The sequence below is a fragment of the Alosa pseudoharengus genome, unplaced genomic scaffold (genome assembly GCF_046254945.1).
Source record: "Alosa pseudoharengus isolate Yale_2024_CS ecotype anadromous, Long Island Sound unplaced genomic scaffold, YU_APseudo_1.1 YU_APseudo_1.1_scf_7, whole genome shotgun sequence".
NCBI classification, from domain to species: Eukaryota; Metazoa; Chordata; class Actinopteri; order Clupeiformes; family Clupeidae; genus Alosa; species Alosa pseudoharengus.
Genome location: NW_027468859.1, coordinates 15,659,369 through 15,680,482, shown reverse-complemented (window position 1 = coordinate 15,680,482; position 21,114 = coordinate 15,659,369). Strand labels below are relative to the sequence as shown.

The 21,114-nt window shown below is 38.2% G+C and overlaps 1 protein-coding gene across 1 annotated transcript; it reads left to right on the top strand.

The window, feature by feature from the left end:
* Positions 1–1,854: 1,854 nt before the first annotated feature.
* On the top strand, positions 1,855–20,303 carry LOC143109200 (adhesion G protein-coupled receptor F5-like). Its single transcript, XM_076271857.1, has 20 exons — positions 1,855–1,866; positions 7,589–7,608; positions 7,956–8,162; positions 8,257–8,493; positions 8,588–8,839; positions 8,934–9,152; positions 9,242–9,475; positions 10,177–10,234; positions 10,407–10,471; positions 10,566–10,702; positions 10,799–10,960; positions 15,353–15,568; positions 15,672–15,821; positions 15,911–16,086; positions 16,298–16,468; positions 17,609–18,964; positions 19,073–19,114; positions 19,212–19,271; positions 19,379–19,442; positions 19,586–20,303. The coding sequence occupies exons 1-20, from the start codon at positions 1,855–1,857 to the stop codon at positions 19,627–19,629; spliced, it is 3,882 nt and encodes a 1,293-aa protein (XP_076127972.1). The 3' UTR covers positions 19,630–20,303.
* The last annotated feature ends 811 nt before the right edge of the window (positions 20,304–21,114 follow it).

Here is a 21,114-nt window from a genome sequence, read left to right as displayed (position 1 = left end):
GTTATAGCATGAGTTATTGAATCTGAGGCAACAGAGATTACTGTTATTATTGCTGCTTTTAATATCAGCATTGCTCTTATTGGCGTTGTTTTGAGTGTTCTGCCATGTGTTTCAGTAGGCCTACATTTTCATATGTTCCATAATGCTATGTGTGCAATATATCAAGACAATGGTCAGCTCGTTTTCTCTGAACTTCTTTCTACTTTTTTTTTTGTTGTTTTCTTTCTAAAATGTAGACAGACATGATGGCAGTTTCAGAATCAGTCACCCTCATCATAATCATTTCATCTGGTTTGGTAACGGGGGCATGTAATCAAACTGCCACATCTCAGGTAAACGGAAAATTTGGGTAATATTTTATTTTAGCGAACACATGTTAACCATTAACGCATAGCTTCTATATAGTATGTTTGTGTTAGTGCTCAACAAGGTCTGTATTAAGCACCATTGTACATTTATTAAGTCTGTATTGAACAATTTTTTATTCTTAATTAATAAGTCAATTATTGTTGATAAATTCTTAATAAACACCCAGTTGATCCTGATCTAAGGTTACTGGTATATAGTAAACACACCCAGTACTTCCTATGTTTGTATGTCTGTGTGTGTGTTATTTTAGTGTACATTTATTTTATGTCTATTTTATATCAATAGTAAAAAGGAGTGGCACATAATATCTGAAATAATGTATCATTCAGTGATCAATGAGGTTTTTATTGCTTCCTTATCTTATAATCAGGTAGCGGATGACCTGTCTGTCTTGAGACCCGCAGGAAGTTTTGCAAGACACTTTGTTTTCTTTATTAATCAGGTAACAGAGTATGAATAAATGAATTAATGAAAAACAAGTATTATATCTCAGTGTACTACTAAATACTGCAATGACTTGAAGAGGTATTTCACATCATAGGTAATAATATATATATATTGATATATATTATATACAATATGATGTTCTTCTGATACAATGTAATTTATACCACAGTTAGGTCCGGTAGAACTATTTAATCATTTTTGATTGGATGAGAGGCATTCTGTGAGTAATCAAATATCTCAGGACATCCCCACTCAGGCATTTTGTTTGTACTTTGATGTACAGTCATGCACAATAACTCAACAGCAGTGTTTCTTTTGTTTGTTGTTTTTAGCTGTTTGTTGCTGACAGTATGTCCTTTCTCTGGTCTTGTTCCCTCTCCAGCATAACGTCACCATGTTAAGAAGTGCAACATTAATCCAGTCCATACTAAACTGGACCTTGAAAGAACTGTCTGCTTCCTACAAAAACGAGGACAAGGTGACCTTGGCCATGCTGGACATGAATAACTAGTTCCAGCATGGCATCAGTCCATTTCTGAGATGCCCTCATGAGCAGACAGAGATCCCCATGTCCATCACTTATTCATTGCTAAGCCTCACCTCTCTTTGTCCATCTTACTCTCCTCTTTTTCCCACTTGTTCTCTGTCAATCATTCTGTCTCTCTGCAGCTGGCAATACTGAATCTTCTCAGTCCTAAGCAGAAAGCTGAATTAATGGTTCTGCCCCTCCCTCATCCCCAAGGGAAAGAGGAGGTGGTCAACAGAGTGTTGGATCACCTGTTGGAGTCACCAGTGGAGAGGAAACTTCCAGAGGCTCTTAAACACACCATCATTCTTGCAGAACAGGTCAAAGATCGTATTATCTTACTGAGTCACTAAATCTAAGCAGACTGATGTGATTTTTCATATGTCTGTAAAAGCATCAAAATGCATTTAATTTTATTATCAATCAGTAAATTGGAGTGTTGTTTTGAAGTTTACTTAAATCCTACCTGAAAATGTTTATCTGAACATAATTCACACTCTCCCTCTCTCAGAATGAAGCACCGTGTGAGTTTTATCATGCAATGTAAGTCAATTCAACATTCATTGCTACCTTAAAGACCCACTGCGGCAAGAATCGAGCTTTTAATCCTTTTGACATGTTTATTTGGTGTTTATGTGTTACAAGATATATTATGAGTGGCACTCATTCGTGGGGATTTCTGGTTTGAACTGTCAGTGTATCAACTTAGGTCTCCAAAAAACAAAATGGATTAGCCCGTTTTTCTGACATAAGAAAGTAAGAGAACAAATCACAGGCAAATAGCTCTTGTGTCGTCAAAGACCCGCCTTCAGCGGCAGCTCAAGTGTTTTTAATTTCTGGAATGAGGTAGCCTTAATGGATATAAGTAATGGCAAGGCAACTCCATATTGTCTGGTGTTCAAATTTGAAAACAGGTTTCCTAGTGATGTATTTAAATAGTTTGAATTATAGGATAAGCGAGACATTATGCCTGTTGAATATCTCCAATATTTGAACTTGGATAATGTTATTATGTGTAGAATCCCAAGGCTGAGTAGATCTCTGACTTTAGTATCATCAGAAGATCTGAAGCCTATAATCAGAAGAGCTGTGAATAAACTACTTATTCTCAATCCTAAAGGTAAGAACCACACAAACACACACACACACACACACACATGCACACACACAAACAATCGTTGTAAATAAACAATTTGTCCGAATGAAAGGAATTTTAAAAAACGTGTTTTAAGTTTCATAATGCCTCATAGTGATTGACATAAGTGTATATTTATACAGAGTAATAACTGCACTCATGAAGTGTTACAATGTTACAGTAAACCCTTACAGCCTGACGTATCAGTATGCATAATAAAGCTTCTTTTACCTTTTAACTGCACTGATGACCTCTTTGCCTTATGTACATTTAGTTTGTATTGCCGCACGGCACCCCCCATTGGCCCTGCAGTGGCAGTGCAACAGCCAGCTTCATATTCCATATGGCAAGGCCATGTGTTTTATATATACAGTACAGGCCAAACGTTTGGACACACCTTCTCATTCAATGTGTTTCCTTTATTTTCATGACTATTTCCATTGTAGATTCATCAAAACTATTAATTAACAAATGTGGAAGTATGTACTTATGTACGTGTGCGTGTTTGTGCGTGTCGTTCATTCATTGCTACCTTAAAAACCCACTGCGGCAAGAATCGAGCTTTTAATCCTTTTGACATGTTTATTTGGTGTTTATGTGTTACAAGATATATTATGAGTGGCACTCATTCGTGGGGATTTCTGGTTTGAACTGTCAGTGTATCAACTTAGGTCTCCAAAAAACAAAATGGATTAGCCCGTTTTTCTGACATAAGAAAGTAAGAGAACAAATCACATTTGTCACACGCATGTGGATAATCCTGAAAACAACTATGCCAAGGAATTCATTGCACTAATCGATAATTTCTCCCTAACACAGCATGTACAGGGGCCAACACACTCTCTCGGCCATACCCTCGACCTTGTTATCACAAAGGGTCTCGATGTCTCTACAGCTGTTAAAGACCTGGCCTTATCTGATCATTTCTGCGTGTTCTTTGATGTGTCTATGTCCCCACACACTCAAAACACAGCTATGATGGTAAAAAGGAGAATCATAAATTATCAGACAAGTGCTCTCTTTGAGCAAGCACTTTCACTAAAGTCAAGTTAACTGTCAGACTCTGAAGACTTATTTGATCACTTTAATGCAAAAATGGCAAACATTATGGATGACATTGCTCCATTACAATTCAAGAAAGTTAAGGACAAACAGAAAGCACCATGGAGGCAAAATACAGCAGGTAAAATAGACAAAATCAGACTCAACATATCTGCTCAATTACAAATTCAACAACCTGAACTTCCAGCAACAAACAGAGGGAAACTAAACTTGATGTCAGAGTTCAGCTTGATAGACTACGAAACACTTGAAAAAACGGTACAGAATCTCAGCTCTTCCACATGTGTCTTAGACACTCTGCCTACCAATTTCTTCCAAACTGTTTTTCACCTCATAGCAGCAGATGTCCTTCAAATTGTAAATGTATCACTGCTGTCTGGCACTTTTCCTAAGTCACTGAAAACAGCTGTTGTAAAGCCACTTCTCAAGAAGAATAACCTGGATGCCTCCATGCTAAACAATTACAGGCCCATATCCAATCTACCTTTTATTGGCAAAATTATTGAAAAAGTAGTCTTTAATCAATTCACCACCTTCCTAACATCAAATGGGTATTTTGATTACTTTCAGTCTGGTTTTCGGGCAAATCACAGCACTGAAACAGCTCTCATTAAAGTTTCCAATGACATACGCCTCAACACAGATTCAGGTAAAACATCAGTCCTAGTGCTACTGGACCTTAGTGCAGCATGTTGACACTGTTGATCACAATATTTTACGACACAGACGTAAAATGGATTTACAGGCATAGTTATCAGCTGGCTAAAATCATATCTACAAGAAAGGAGCTTCTTTGTTGCCATCGGAAACTGTACCTCAACACCAACGTCCTTGACCTGTGGTGTTCCCCTGGGGTCGATCTTGGGGCCACTACTATTCAACCTCTATATGCTCCCACTTGGACAAATCATTCAAAATAATTTGATTTCATATCATAGCTATGCAGATGACACACAAATTTACTTAGCTCTATCACCAAACGACTATGGTCCTCTTGAATCTATGTGTCAGTGTATAGAACAAATCAACACCTGGATGTCTCAAAATTTTCTTCAGCTGAACAAAGAAAAAACTGAAGTAATTATATTTGGTAAAAATGAGGAAAGACTTAGGGTTGCCACTCTCCTTGACACAAAAGGGTTGAAGGCAAAGGATACTGTTAAAAATCTTGGTGTATTAATTGACAGTGATCTAAATTTCAACAGCCACATAAAAGCGATAACTAAATCAGCTTTTTACCACCTCAAAAATATTGCCAAACTCAGAGGGCTGATGTCAAAACATGACATAGAAAAACTCATTCATGCATTTATCTCCAGCAGGGTTGATTACTGCAATGGACTGTTCACAGGCCTTCCTAAAAAGACTATTAAACAGCTTCAGGTGATACAAAATGCAGTAGCTAGGATTCTAACAAAAACTAAAAGAACTGACCACATTACTCCAATTCTTAAGTCCTTGCACTGGCTTCCAGTAAGTCACAGAATTGACTTTAAAGCACTATTGCTTGTTTATAAATCAGTAAATGGAGCAGGACCTAAATACTTGTCAGACATGCTTCAGCAGTACACACCTTCTCGTCCTCTCAGGTCCCAGGTGAAAAACCTGCTAGTAAAACCTACAGTTAGAACTAAACATGGTGAAGCAGCTTTTAGCTGCTATGCGGCTCAGCTGTGGAACCAACTTTCGGATGACATCAAAAAGGCCCCAACTGTAGCCAGTTTTAAATCTAGACTTAAGACCAAACTGTTCTCAGATGCTTTCTGCTAACTGTGCCGAGTTACAAATTCTGAATCTGCCTTGATAATTATTCTACTTTGTCTTTTATTACTTTTTGACTACTTTTGCCTTTGTTTTTGCTTACTAATTATTCTTTATTTTAAAATGATTTTACCTTGTGTTTTATGTTTCTTTTTATTATGATCTTTACCTTTTAACTATTCTTTGACTATATTGCCCTTCTATGCTTTTATTTGTTATTATTGTTTGGTTTTGTTTATGTAAAGCACATTGAATGACCTCTGTGTATGAAATGCACTATATAAATAAACTTGACTTGACTTGACTTGACTATTGTATGGCCCCCCATGAATGGAATTCCACAAAACTTGGTGTGCATTCAGAGGGTGTCATAATGATCCTACACTGCCAGTGTAGTTTTGACCATGTTAGGTCACAGATACCTGCGATTACAACACCTAATTTTTACTTTTTTGTTTTTTACTAGGTGGCGCTATACATGAAATGAGTGGTTATGGAATGGGTTGACATGGCCCCTTAAGATCAACATACAAAAAAAAGGTGGTCCTCCTAAACCATACATGGGCAACATACGGCCCGCGGGCCACATCCGGCCCCGTGGGCTTTCCCTGACCGGCCCGCGTAAGGTCCGTGAAAGAACAATAGTCAAGAGCCTAGCATAGAGATAATGCATGCAAATCAATATCGTTGTTACATTTGTGCGTGGATGCATATGACGTAAACACCCTCACTGATGTGCTGGTGAATAGAATGTATGCTTCTGCGTCGACACAATGCAGTTGCCTTTACGTCGGCGTAAACCTTTCAAAGTTTTGTGTCTCTTATGTCTGCGTCGCTCACCACCGCAAAGGTTGTTAGAACGAACCCCTACTGCTGCTCGTTGGCGATACGAAGTGTTCATTTCAAAACGTTACTGGCAGATAGACAGTTTACAATCGGATGACCCCGTAATTGTAACCAAAATATGTCTGAGTTTATTTGCAAAGCTTATGTTAGCGAACTAGTATGATGCTACTACCCACAGGTTGCTTGAAGCAGCCGGCTCAACACACAGAGCGAGTTGACCAATCACAGTTATGTGCATAAAGCAAAAACATAGCCTACATTTTTAAAATAGTTTTCTTTGTGCATGTTGATTAACTAATGACTGCTATTGTCTGCTCCACATTTTCGTAGTCTAATTCTGCATAGAGTTAATTTAATGATGGTAATGATTTAATGATGAAATATTGCTGAGTGTTGATGAAATGGTGGCACAGGCCTAGGTTGTACTGACTCCTTCACATTTTCATGACCTAGCCTAATTATATAGATATTGTACTTTTTTCAGTCTTTGAAAACTGAAAAAAATGTCAATGTCAAAAAATAATTTTCGAGAATGAGGATTAAATACTGGACATAGATTAAATATTGCTGTTTTTCCTTTGTCTCCCTCACATTTTCATCTGTTCTTACGACTAGTAAACAAAATCATATGATTTACTTAATGTTATACAAGAACAGAATAGAATTGAACAGAATTGAGTTCAGACTTGAGTTCGGTATTTTGGGTCCGGCCCTCCTCAACAGTCCCAGTTTGTCATGTGGCCCCTTGGGGAAATTTAATGATGAAATATTGCTGAGTGCCCACCCCTGTCCTAAACCCTACGGTTCTCGAGATATTCACAGAAAACTGTGTCTGCCCTACCCTCCTTTCGGGGGTCCAGGGGGGGGGGGGGGGGCTACAGATCAAAACGAAAAATGATGGTTCCATGCTATCCATGTGGGGCTACATGCCCCCCAAGTTTTGTGTACCACGGTCTTTCAGTGTCACAGGAATCCTTGACGGAAAATTGGCCATGCGAAAACGAAAAAAAAAATCTGACTAAACCTATATGACCAGACCGCCGCTTCACTGCGCGGCGGTCATAATAACTGAAAACATGTCTTATATTCTAGTTTCTTCAAAGTTCTCCTGCAAATTTCAGTTAATACCATATTCAGCAAGCCATAACTTGACAAATATTCATCTGTGGGCCAAATAACTTTGCATTCATTCATGGTTTTGATGCCTTCAGTGAGAATCTACAATGTAAATAGTCATGAAAATAAAGAAAACGCATTGAAATGAGAAGGTGTGTCCAAACTTTTGGCCTGTACTGTATACAGTATATTCTATAAATATATCTATATGTATTTTTTTCTTCAGAGAGGCCTTGCTTTTCACACCACACCATCAAATGAATACAAAATATTTGTTTAACGATTAGATTGTTTGTGTCTTCGACCTTTGTTTTTCCTTTCTTCAGATTGCCCAGTTTCTCTTCAGGTGAGAATTAATTGTTTTTACAGTATATTATTCCTAAACAAATAAACATTTTCATTTAAACTTATGTGCATTCTGTCTTACTCAAATGTTTTCATCGTTTCATGTTTAGTGCCCTATCACACAAGTTAATGGTAGGTTTCTTCTGCAAAAAATAACAATAATATTTTTTTTAGAATTGCCACGTTATTTCTGGTGCCATACCAATATCCTGACATAATGTCTCTTTTGTCTGTCTGTCCAAATATGATATATGTTTGTTATAATATGTATAATATGATAATAATGATAATATGTAACTCAAAGGAATTGTGATTGATTATCTTTTCCCATTGCCATGATCATGTTAGGTCCAATATCCGCTCTGTTGTCAACAATGACTCCAACACCACCATCACCAAAACCAACATCACCTGGACCAAAATCGACACTGTCTCCACCACCAACAACACTACCAACAGCAACGGCATCAACACAGCCAACACGAGCATCAACACTACCATCAACACAGCCAACACAGCAATCAACACATTCACCACCACTACCACCACTTTTTGGTCTGTTTGGCCAAAGTCCTATTTTAATGATAATATATTAAACATCAAAGGGATTATGACTGATTATCTTTTCCCATTGCCATGATAATGTTAGGTTCAACAACCGTCCTGTTACCATTGTCAACAAAGACTCCAACACCATCACCTGGACCAAAATCGACACTGTATCCACCACCAACAACACTACCAACAGCAACACCATCAACACAGCCAACACAAGCATCAACACTACCAGCAACGCCATCAACACAGCCAACACGAGCATCAACACTACCATCAACACAGCCAACACAGCAATCAACACATTCACCACCACTACCACCACGTTTTGGTCTGTTTGGCCAAAGTCCTATTTTAATGATAATATATTAAATATCAAAGGGATTATGACTGATTATCTTTTCCCATTGCCATGATCATGTTAGGTTCAACAAACGTCCTGTTACCATTGTCAACAAAGACTCCAACACCATCACCAAAACCAACATCACCTGGACCAAAATCGACACTGTATCCACCACCAACAACACTACCAACAGCAATGCCATCAACACAGCCAACACAAGCATCAACACTACCAGCAACGCCATCAACACAGCCAACACGAGCATCAACACTACCATCAACACAGCCAACACAGCAATCAACACATTCACCACCACTACCACCACTTTTTGGTCTGTTTGGCCAAAGTCCTATTTTAATGATAATATATTAAACATCAAAGGGATTATGACTGATTATCTTTTCCCATTGCCATGATCATGTTAGGTTCAACAACCGTCCTGTTACCATTGTCAACAAAGACTCCAACACCATCACCAAAACCAACATCACCTGGACCAAAATCGACACTGTATCCACCACCAACAACACTACCAACAGCAACGCCATCAACACAGCCAACACAAGCATCAACACTACCAGCAACACCATCAACACAGCCAACACAGCAATCAACACATTCACCACCACTACCACCATGTTTTGGTCTGTGTGGCCAAAGTCCTATTTTAATGATAATATATTAAACATCAAAGGGATTATGACTGATTATCTTTTCCCATTGCCATGATCAGGTTCAACAACCGTCCTGTTACCATTGTCAACAATGACTCCAACACCATCACCACAACCAACATCACCTGGACCAAAATTGACACTATCGTCACCAACACTACCAACACCACTACCAACACTGCCATCAACAAAACCTACACAGGCACCAACACTACCAGCAACGCCATCAACACATCCACAACCAGCAACAGAACAACCATCAGAACCAACAACTACACCACCACCAGGACAATGTATGTAAAAGATGAGAACATACTAAAATTCAATAATTTTCCTGTGAATTTATACACCCAGTAGGCAGTTTATAGGTACACCCAGTGAAACTCACTGCAGTCTAATACAACAGTCCTGTTGTTTCAACATAAGATGAACATTGAAGCTCATTACTCAGTTGAGGTAGTGTTTCAACTATATTGCTTGTTGGAATTGTCGCTTGTTAGATTGTATTTAAACTCAAAGCTGTAAATTATGTAGCGTAGCATTATTGAATGAGGTTTTCAAAATAATAGAAAAGTGTCAGTACAAGTTCAACAGCAACAAACTGCAGCCTCCAAAATTAGCACATAGTTGAATGAACAGCTACCCAAATCCATTTAAAGAACACTGAATACTATAACCTCCGTGAAGCTCAGATTTATTGCAAAGCTGGAGAACTAGATGGCATTAGTTTCAACTCGGAGTTCCTAGCAACTCACAGTCACAGACGTTTAATTAAATGTGTTTTTTTCTGGTTTGCGTGAAATCTTGTAGAATATTAGATGAACAGAATAATTTATTGATACAATCATGAATGAGAGGTTAAGTTGCATTTTATGGGATTTTGCCACGCAGTGAATGCACCCCTAATGTTATTATGTCAATTTTAACATTTGGAGTTTTTACCAGTTTCTACCATCAGATTGTCTTTGACAGTAAAGGGCGTCTATGATTTCAGCCTTAATGATCCAAGAAGTGACAAATACAACAGATATAAAACAGATATTGAAACTGCTGTGAGTAATGTGTTCTATTATTACCAGCTGCCCATAAAGGTATAATCAATGAGCAAATAGTACACATTTTTGATAAATAATGAAAAAAAACTTGAAAAAGTAAAATAATTGTCCATTGACCGTTAAAAACCCAGGTGTCTAACTATGTGACTAAATGTAATTTTTATCACAGGTAGAAGACAATTCTGATAAAATACCAGGTTACAAGGTCAACTCGGCTAATGTCATAGGTTTTAGGTAAGGTGTTTTTATGTTTGTAAATTGTTATTGTGCACCATGTTTTGAATCTCATTGTATTAATGTTCGACATATCTTTAATTAATCTGTCTAGGCCAGGTAGCATTATTGCAGACTTTTCTCTTCAGTTGTCAAATCCCAGCATCAGTTTTCTGGATGCAAGCATTGGCATCATAAATAGCCTAAAAGCAAACAGTTATGGATTTCCTGACAACCCCTTTGCTCAAAGTGGTAGGAGCATTATAGTGTTTTATAATATTCTCATAAAAGTACACTTTTTCCACCAAGAACATGTCCAATGTCCTAATATTTTTTGTCCCTTCTTAGAAAGGGGACATTTGAGCAGCAGCACTGGCTCTCTGTTTCCCAGAGAGGAATTGGTGCTAATCTGCAATGGAAGTATAACCGAGTGGAGATTTAATGGCCAGGAAATTCCTGATGCATCTGGTGAAGTATTAAGGATAACAAACGTTAATCCGGCTCATAATGGTGAATTGCTGGGCTGATGAGATTCTGGGTACCTTTTACTGTTTCCCTAGAAAGCCAGCCTATCTGTTCCATGCTTTCTCAGAAGGCAATAGCATTTTTACATTTCTATGCCAAACACATACTTCTGCATTAGGAACAAAAACTATTACTGTACATAATAATTGTGTTTGAGAATTTTGCTTCCATTTGAATGCAAAAAGTGTTTTTTCAAGGTAGTACAGGTCAATTTGAAAAACAAAATGTGCTCAGCTAATGTTTAGGTAAGACATTAAACAGGCAATGTGCACCAGGAGATACATACTTTTTAACATCCTCTGGGGGGCATTTCTAAAAAAAATTCCAAATCAAGTTATGATTGATCAAAAGTCCTGTCTGTTATCAGTCTGTAGGTCACATGACTTGGTTCAGGTTGTTTGTCATTATGTAGTTAGCTTGGTCAGAAATCAAAATGGCCGCCAGCACATGCTAACCAAGTGGTGAGTAATTACATATAAATCATAGTTATTTTCAATAAATCAATCATATTAACTCACATAACTGATTATGACTATTGTCTAAATATATTGATAAAGAAAAAAAAGCAACCATATATTGCCCTTCAGGGTATCACAGTATCACTCATTTTATGGCAACCGAAAGGCGAATAGAACAGCGAGCGAATGAGCGTGATAGAGGAGATCCCTGAACACTCTTCAGGCATAGGCACTAGTGATGAAGATGAGGATAATCAGGTAGAATTGAGAGTTACAACTAGAGACTGTGAATAGTTCTGCTGAGGAGGAGGAGGAGGAAGAAGAGGCGATGGAACAAATGCCTAAAAAAGCTAAGGAATTTAGGTGACAGTGCTTAAATTGAACATATTTACTGAAGTGAGCAGGCCAACCAGCTTAACCAATGAGCAGTCCCTTATAGAACTCAACAGTCACCACCTACCTCCCTAAGGGGTCAGGTACTGGATGTAAGTTCCCCATTAATTTCCCCATTTGATGTCTGGAAAAATCTGATTAAAGTGTTTTAGGCCTGGCCTTAGGCTGACCAGCTATGGTGTGAATCGTGATCGTGCAACATTTAATTTTGTGCAAAACAAAAACTAATAGAAAAACAACAAAAATACATTATATTATACATATGTATACAATATGTATTAATTTCATTTCCAATCAAAAGAACTACTAATCCCATGATCAGCTATTGCGAATAATGCGTTTTCCAATGTTTGCCAACCTAATGATAGTTTAACACACTTATTTTTGACTGTAAGACAAGATGAGTTACTCCACAGTTTACATTAAGCCATTTCCACTTCAAGGTAAGCAAAACAGTTTCCACTGGATGGCCACACATAGACCTGTGAGGTTCTATATGAGTATATATAATCGCTTGATCATGCCATAGCTGATTTTAACCTTAGACTGTATAAAATAGGTTTGAAGTCTACATTGAATGGTTACATTTTTTTTTATGATTTATAATCCAGTTCTCAAAGGAGAATATGAATTAGATTGTTACTTCCGAAACCTGAGTGGGCGGTGACTGTTAAGGTCTTGGTATGGATGGCTCCCTGCAAAGTTCCCTTGTTATACACATAGCATAACACTGTTTGAGTATGTACAGGCTATATTTTGCTGCCATTTTGGTAAATCAAAAAGAAAAGCCAAATGAATTTACACAAATACTGACAAATTGCCAAGTTATCTCATTTAATATCTTTGTGTGTACTTCTGCTAAAAAGTTTAAGCACCTGTCAACGGAAAAAAGCCCGTAAATTCAGAGCATCCGATGAGATGTCATCTCCATATTATATAGTAGAATTTGATAAAAATAATATGAAATCCATTTAAAAAATAGTATTTATGACATAAATGATGAAGGAAAGCAAGATTTTATCAGTTATATGTATCAAATGAGAAATGGAAAAGTTCACCAATTTGATTATACCTTAATAGGGCAACGTATCCCAGGAGATACAACTCATAAAATCCAAAATATTCAAAATATTTCAAAAATGAGTGTGGAAATGTTTTCCTTAGGTGCAAATGAGACAGAATGTAACATAAAATGATTTTTTACTACTCTTTTTTTACTCTTGCCTGTTTAAAGGAATTATCCGGATTAAAATGCACTTTAGATCGATTTCCGGATGATTGGGGGTACATACGTTGAGTTGACATCAAAATTATGTCATTCGGATGTGTTTTGAGAAAGTTCGATTGTACCGTTTTCAGTCACAACTCGTAGCCTGGAAGTGAGCGGGGCATTTCAATTGCGCCGCTACAAAACGCTATTTCTATACCTCTTCTACAGTTCCAAACAACATAACACTTACGTGGTAGTGAGTAGAGGGTCCCTAAAGCCAAACCGAAGTATCCCGAGGTCTTTATGTGGTCGAATAGAGAGTCCAGAATGAATTTTATCAAGCCAGTACCTTTCCGGGAATGTTGCCATCTTTGCCGCCACCTTGAGGGGAAAGTCCGTAGGAGTCTTATTGCTGTGTAACACGCTCTGGAAATTCACAATTTCGTCGCCGTTTAAAAAAAAAAAACATAGTCCAGTCCATACAACTTCATTTCAATTTCGAAAGAAATACTGGACTATGTTTTTTTTTTTTTTTAAAACGGCGACGAAATTGTGAATTTCCAGAGCGTGTTACAACACACTCAGCAATAAGACTCCTACGGACTTTTCCCTCAAAGTGGCGGCAAAGATGGCAACATTTCTGTAAAGGTACTGGCTTGATGAAATTCATTCTGGACTCTCTATTCGACCACATAAAGACCTCGGGATACTTCAGTTTGGCTTTAGGGACCCTCTACTCACTACCACGTAAGTGTTATGTTGTTTGGAACTGTAGAAGAGGTACAAAAATAGCGTTTTGTAGCGGCGCAATTGAAATGCCCCGCTCACTTCCAGGCTACGAGTTGTGACTGAAAACGGTACAATCGAACTTTCTCAAAACACTTTCCGAATGACATAATTTTGATGTCAACTCAACGTATGTACCCCCAATCATCCGGAAATCGATCTAAAGTGCATTTTACTCCGGATAATTCCTTTAAGGGTTAAAGCATTTTCCCAAGCCAAGATGAATCTGTCAGACACATCTGGCCACTTTCCCATGCAAGCCCATCTCTGAATCACCAAAACACAGAAACACTCAATCTTTGAAACTGAATAAACAACTGCATTGAAAACATTAACTCATTGAATGCCAAGCTGTTTTCGGGAGCTTTGTCCTAGAGTGCCAGCAATCTAGACCATTGTTGATGATTTTTGTACAGCCACAGCATATTCTGTGTTATAGCTATGAACACATACAATAGCTTGATTAAAAGGTGAGACTGTAAGCTCTCGGTGGGTGCAAACCGTGTATTTCTACACGCCTCTGTTCCTGAGAAATCCCAAGCTAAACAGTGGCTAGTTTTCATCAAAATCGCTGTTTTTTTCTAGAAATGGAGATATAACGTCTTTCATGAAATATGAAGTGTTGCCTGTTACTTACCTTTCCGGGAAGTGATCAGCGAGACCTGAAGAGACTGCCACCTAGTGATAGACCCACGAAAATGGCCTGGTTTTGACCTGACGTGCATGTGTCACTGATTCGACCCAAAGCGGCAACCGTGTTATGATAAAATGTCCAGATAAAATATCCAGATTGTGCATTTTCATGAGTTTTCGATCGTCATATATTTCATTTCCATTCATCACAGAGTTCCCAAAATCACATATAAGGTGTGGTAGAGTGTCTAGTTTCGTAATTTAAAAAAAAAAGCTAAAAACGTAATATTACGTTTTTGGCACTTTGGCACTCAATGAGTTAAGGCACTGTTGCTCTCAGGGTCCCCCTACAGTTGAGAAGCACAATAATACATTACCTCATTAATATAATAAATGTGCGTCTTTGTAACAAACTATACACATAAGTCTGATATGATATAGAGGGGATGCAGACAGCAGTCTGTAGAAAGAGAGCTTCTTCCATCAGAAAGGCACCTCAAGTTTATGCTATTGTAAGGACACATACCACATATTTTACACTGCAGGGGCATCTATTACAGTAGGAAACAACAAAAACACATTACATTTATATAGCGCTTTTCTTGACTCTCAAAGCGTGTCACATGGAAGGGGGGACCTCACTAACCACCACCAATGTGTAGCACCCACCTGGGTGATGCACAGCAGCCATTATGCGCCAGAACGCTCACCACACACCAGCCTGAGGTGGACAGTGAGGGAGTGAGGCACTGAAACATTTTTCTCATTGGCCAGCCAATAGGACACTTTTGAGGGCACTTCAACATGCACCGGGGGGGTGGGGCACCTTGGGCGGTCGCCAAAACTAAGGAACATTCCCTTTCAGTTTTTCATAATATAATTTTTTTCCCCCTACAGGACGCTATGAGTGTGTATCAACTAAAAACTCAGTGCTATTTATACGGTGGGAAAACATTGATAGCATACAACCATTACCAAATATTCAGACGAGTCAAGACAAACGTTTTCAGTGCAAAGTGGCACAAAGAGTAACCCTGATGTGTTGTTCAAGCAAAGGCTATGAGGTTGAGATGGTCAAAGTGACTGATGTAAACAATTATCTCCAAGAGACAGGTGAGATTTTGCATATCATAAAAAGGCATAATCCTAATTTAGAGTCTACATTAATATGATTCAATCCAGTACAACTAATGTTCCTATTTGGTTATTGTTCTAGTGTCATCTGAGGATTGTATGTATTCATACATTATAGAGAACTGCAGAGATGGTTCGGGAAGTGTCATATTCAACTGCAAATTAACACAAACATATTTGCAGAGCTTTGATTACAGTTCAAGAAGTATTACCTTAACTTTTGAAACTGAAGGTATGGCTGCTCCTTGTCATTAATTAGGCATAGATAATCACATCATATAAACCCATGTTCAAATGATAAAGCTCTTTTCTAATTTTCAGAGTTTGATTGTTCTGATGAGAACTTTGGGGCTGGAAATGCTGGCCAGGTAGTTGAGGGGAGCTGTAAAGCAGATGAAATCGGTAGTGTTACAGCTGAATGTCAAGGGACTGACTGGACGATTATAGAAGAGAACTGCATTTTGGCTGTGATCTATGAGCTGGAAAATGAATCTCTGGTAATATTCCTCTGTTATATTCATTTTCAAAAGCTTTTGTTCCAACATTTTTGGCAACAAATTCAAATTGAGTGTATATTGTCCATAAAATAGTATGAATTGTCAGTTTCAATATTTGGTATGTGGTCTATATTCTTTTTGGAACTGAATATGGGTTTGTGTGATTAGCAGATTATCACATTCTGTTTTTATTTACTTTTTTTATTTCTAGACTTTGACGGCAGCATCCCTACCAGGGTTTATGGAAAAATTAAGTACCATCACATTGGGAAATGAAGGACGCATAACCAGCTCGCCAGCAAATATCAACAGTGTTGTAACTATACTGAAAAATGTTGGAAACATTTCGCAAAACTTTATAGTTACTGTGGATATTATACAGGTAAGGACACTACATTACAGTTTACACTCTAGTCAGATAAATTATCAATCGATTATTGTCATTAGTGTAAGCAAATTAGTTCAGATGGCTAATCATGTATGCCGAAAAAGTAAAACTTTTTCAAAGTCGAAATTCGAAATTTGTCAAAATTGACGAAAGCCTGCACACATCAGACTGGACAAGTTGATCTGAAAACATTTGGCAGCTAAAACTCTCCCTACAAACACTTTGCAACACTCTGTGCTGGAATTTGACTGAATAAACTGACTTTTTCTGGACTTTTGAGACTAAAATTTAGATGGACTGTAATACTTGAGTACCTTTGCCCAGTGGCACCGCCAGCCGTAATCCTGTACGCACTATGCATACAATTTTTCACCGCTTTATTCATGAAACCATTCAATATTACAACAATAGCAACAGTCTACCCTAGCAACTACCCTAGCAACACCCTCAACCACTTCCACAGTTACAACCTAGCAACCAATATAGCAACCAATGAGATTAACCTAGCAACCACCATAGCAACCACCACAACAAAGCTAGCAACAGCCTAGCAACTACATCAAGTACCCTAGCAACAACCTATTAACCACTTCCACGATGACAACCTAGAAACGAATATAGCAACCAACATGATTACCCTAGCAACCAGCCTAGCAACCACTTAAGTTACTATAGCAACCACCACAACTACCCTAGCAACCATCTTAATTACCCTAGCAACAGCCTAGCAACCACCAATATAATGTCAACCTAGCAACCACCATAGCAACCAACATGATTACATTAGCAACCACCATAGCAACAGCTTTTTTGCATAGCAACCACCAAAAGTACCCAGGCAACCATATGATTTACCCTAGCAACAACCTAGCAACCACCACAATGTCAACCTAGCAACCACCATAGCAACCAACATGATTACCCTAGCAACCAGCATAGCAACCACTTCATTTGGCATAACAGCCATCATATGTACCCTAGCAACACTATTGTAACTATATCTGCATTATTTGTTTTTACTCTGTGTGATATTTTACATCATATTTTTTTGCATTTTCATGCACTGGTAATTCCTTGGGAATTGCATTTCTAGTTGACAATTGATATCAATACCCGTTTTATTTTACGTTCCAGAATTTCCTCAACACCTCATCCGTCATTGTGTCCAATTCTACCATCAGTGCCTGGAGTCGTTTAAATAATGGCAATACAACAAGGAATGCCAGTGCATCTTTACTGGGCTCTGTTGAAGATATTGTGGGATCCCTGCAAAGGGACACATCTTTTGAAACAGGAACAGACATTGTCCAGCTACGTCAAATTGTTGTCAACAGCTCATACAGTGAGACACTAGGAGCAGACTCATCTGCTGCAATCTTCATCCCAGAGGAGGGGAATTTTACAATTACAACCATCACATTTTCTACTCTATATAACGTCTTACCAGTCAGGAATAGTGGTGACAATGATAGCAGTTTATCCAACTCCATCAATGCAGCTGTGGTTCTATTGCAAGTAAATGACATCATCAAAAACATCTCGTTCAGCTTTGATCGTATAAATGAAACACTAGAAAATCCTCAGTGTGTCTTTTGGAACTTTGAGCTTTTTGATGGACTTGGTGGATGGGATTCATTTGGATGTGAGCTTATATCATTTGTGAATAACACTGTCACTTGTGAATGCAACCACACAACTTCTTTCTCAGTTTTAATGTCATCATCCATTCCCCCTGGCATAAAATTGTTGCTGGATTTCATCACATACATTGGTGTTGGTATATCCCTTGCCAGCTTGATCATATGTCTTATCATTGAAGGAGTCGTATGGAAGAGCATGACCAGAAATGACACATCTTACATGCGGCATGTCAGTGTGGTGAATGTTGCTGTGTCACTTCTGATTGCTGATATCTGGTTCATTATAGGGGCAGCTATATCAGACTCTAAATCAGTAGCTGTTGGACCATGTTCAGCAGCAACCTTTTTCATCCATTTCTTTTACCTAGCGATGTTCTTCTGGATGTTGGTGTCTGCTCTTCTGCTGTTTTATCGCACTGTCATGGTTCTCTCACAGATGAAGAGGTCAACAATGCTGGCAATTGCATTCAGCCTTGGCTATGGTGCCCCCCTCATAATCGCCGTGGTAACTGTTGCAGCAACTGCTGGAGGTGGAGGTTACATCCGAGAGAACCAAATCTGCTGGCTCAACTGGAATGAGACTAAAGCCCTTCTGGCTTTTGTGATTCCAGCACTGACCATTGTGGTCATAAACCTTCTAGTGATGATTGTGGTTCTCTTCAAAATGTTGAAAAGTGGTGTTGGAAACACAACACAGAATAATGACAGACATACCCTAGTGGTCCTTGCGAGATGTGTCACCATCTTAACCCCCCTCTTTGGCCTTACCTGGGGATTTGGCATAGGCATCATGGTTGCACCTGAAGCTGTAGGACTCCATGTTGTTTTTGCCCTTTTAAATTCATTACAGGTACCATTTTACAATGATTTTGTGATCTAAATTATTAAAAACAAACTAATATTGGTGGTGGTAAATGTTTACAGTATGTTTTGTTTTTTAAACATATTTTTTTCTTAGGGATTTTTCATTTTGGTGTTTGGAACACTGTTAGACAGCAAGGTACATTTTAGTTTCATGAAATAATTATATATTGTATTGACTTACACAAGGGATACAAATGCAAATTCATATAGAGCTATCTACTCTTCCTACACAGATCAAGTCGATTTTAGCAGGAAGACTACAACAGCCAAGTTCTAATTCAGGTGGTACATGGGTGAGCAGATCTATATTCAGCATTTCATTTTAGTTATTAATTATAATTCCTGCAATGTGTTTCTGTAATCTGCAGAATATGATCTCTTTTAACATTTCATTAATTAGAGCACAAATGTTGGGACATCCGCATCGAGCACACTTGACTTCTTTAAAAGGATTCGAAGGAGAAGTAAGTTCAATGATTATGTTGATAATTCTTTACCATCACTCGTGTTTCAGGAAGTCTTGTTATAGTATATTTCTGCTGTAAGAGCCTAAACCTATATTTTTACATGTACTAAGTTTAATTGAGATTGTTTTTTTTTGTTTCAGATGCATACAATGTTTCGGGGGGGATGTTGTCACCTCAGGTATAGGCAGCTCCAATGGGACTGACTCCACTTTGAACATTTAATGAAGATATTAATGACACTACTAAAAGTCCCCAAAGTGGTTGTAGATTGTTGAAGATGAATTTTATTAATTAGATGTAAATATCTGTTCTCCAAGATGGAATTGAGCAATAGGCTGGATGAGAATATATAGTGTGCACGTGTATGTTTTTTTGTTTGTTTATGCAGTCTTTACATTATGATATATTTGTATAACCAAGCATATATCACAAATGATACAACAGATTGGTCTGGTCGAACAATGTAGCTGTGAGTACATTCGCTGGAACTCTTTGTTTTGTCTCTCCCTATCTGCCATGCATCTCCTTTTTTGGTCTACTTCCGGTCATTCTCCTTTTCGCCACCTTTCTTGGCTCACCTGTTCCTCGTTTAATTGAATTACTCTGTGTACTTAAACCCTGTCGTTTTATTACTCAGCTTGGTCCAGTGAATACTGAGTCTTACATGACCCTAGCTTGAGAGAAGTAAGAGATTTGGGTGCTATTCAGCAGGAATGTGCCAGGCGAGGCTTTTGAAACAGTGACGTTTCTACAGCCAAACTGGTTTGATGCCTCAAGGTTTTTGACACTTTACTCCACAACGCCATCTGGTGGTTAATACAAAATTCTACACCAACATTACAGACATGCACTGTTTAGAAGCAGAAATGCACAGTGTTGGGGAGTAACGGAATACATGTACCGGCGTTACGTATTCAGAATACAAATTATGAGTAACTGTATTCCGATACAGTTACAAGTTAAATAGTTGGTATTTAGAATACAGTTACATTGTTGAAATCAATGGATTACATGACGATACTTATCTGTTTCATAAGTTTGTTCACTCTCTAAATAAATGAAGGCAACTCCATTTCCCAGAAGCTCCTGAAAGCAATCTATGATGAAATTGTTTACATGTTTAAATCCAAGCCCCGCCGTCTTGCACTAGCCTCAAAACGCAGCCAGTGCGCATTATGGATGCGTCATTGGAGACCCTGAAATGACTGTTTGCACAGCAAATTAGGAGTAAAGTAAGTGGAGGTAACTCATGTTCCTCACTGATCGTGGTTCCTGATGTCTGTTCAAAGGATATTTTCCTAAGTATTAATAGCTCAGGCTACTTCGGCCAATCAGTTACACAGTTTGCTAAGCAAGCAAAGCCTAGTTCACGTGTTGATTTAGACCTACAATAAAACCAATCTCTAAAATAGGCACTGCATTCTAAGTTTTTTATTCTAACTTAAAATAGCTTTATGGATTATAATTTTTTTCTAATTAGATCTACATTTACGTTTTAAAATGAATTATATGGTGCAGCCTCTGAATAATTATTCTTGCGAGTAGGCCTAGCATATTTTAACGTGCGGTTTTTGATTGTCATTACGCGATCACGTTCATTTTGAGAGCACTGATATACAGTAGCCTAGCCCATAGTGTTTACATTTACAAGTCATTTGCGTTCCACCTG

Bases quoted from the DNA above. Each gene is read 5' to 3' on its own strand.
- LOC143109200 (XM_076271857.1), top strand. The intron at 15,569-15,671 runs GTGAGATTTTGC...TTATTGTTCTAG, and splicing joins CAATTATCTCCAAGAGACAG to TGTCATCTGAGGATTGTATG. The intron at 19,115-19,211 runs GTACATTTTAGT...CTTCCTACACAG, and splicing joins GAACACTGTTAGACAGCAAG to ATCAAGTCGATTTTAGCAGG.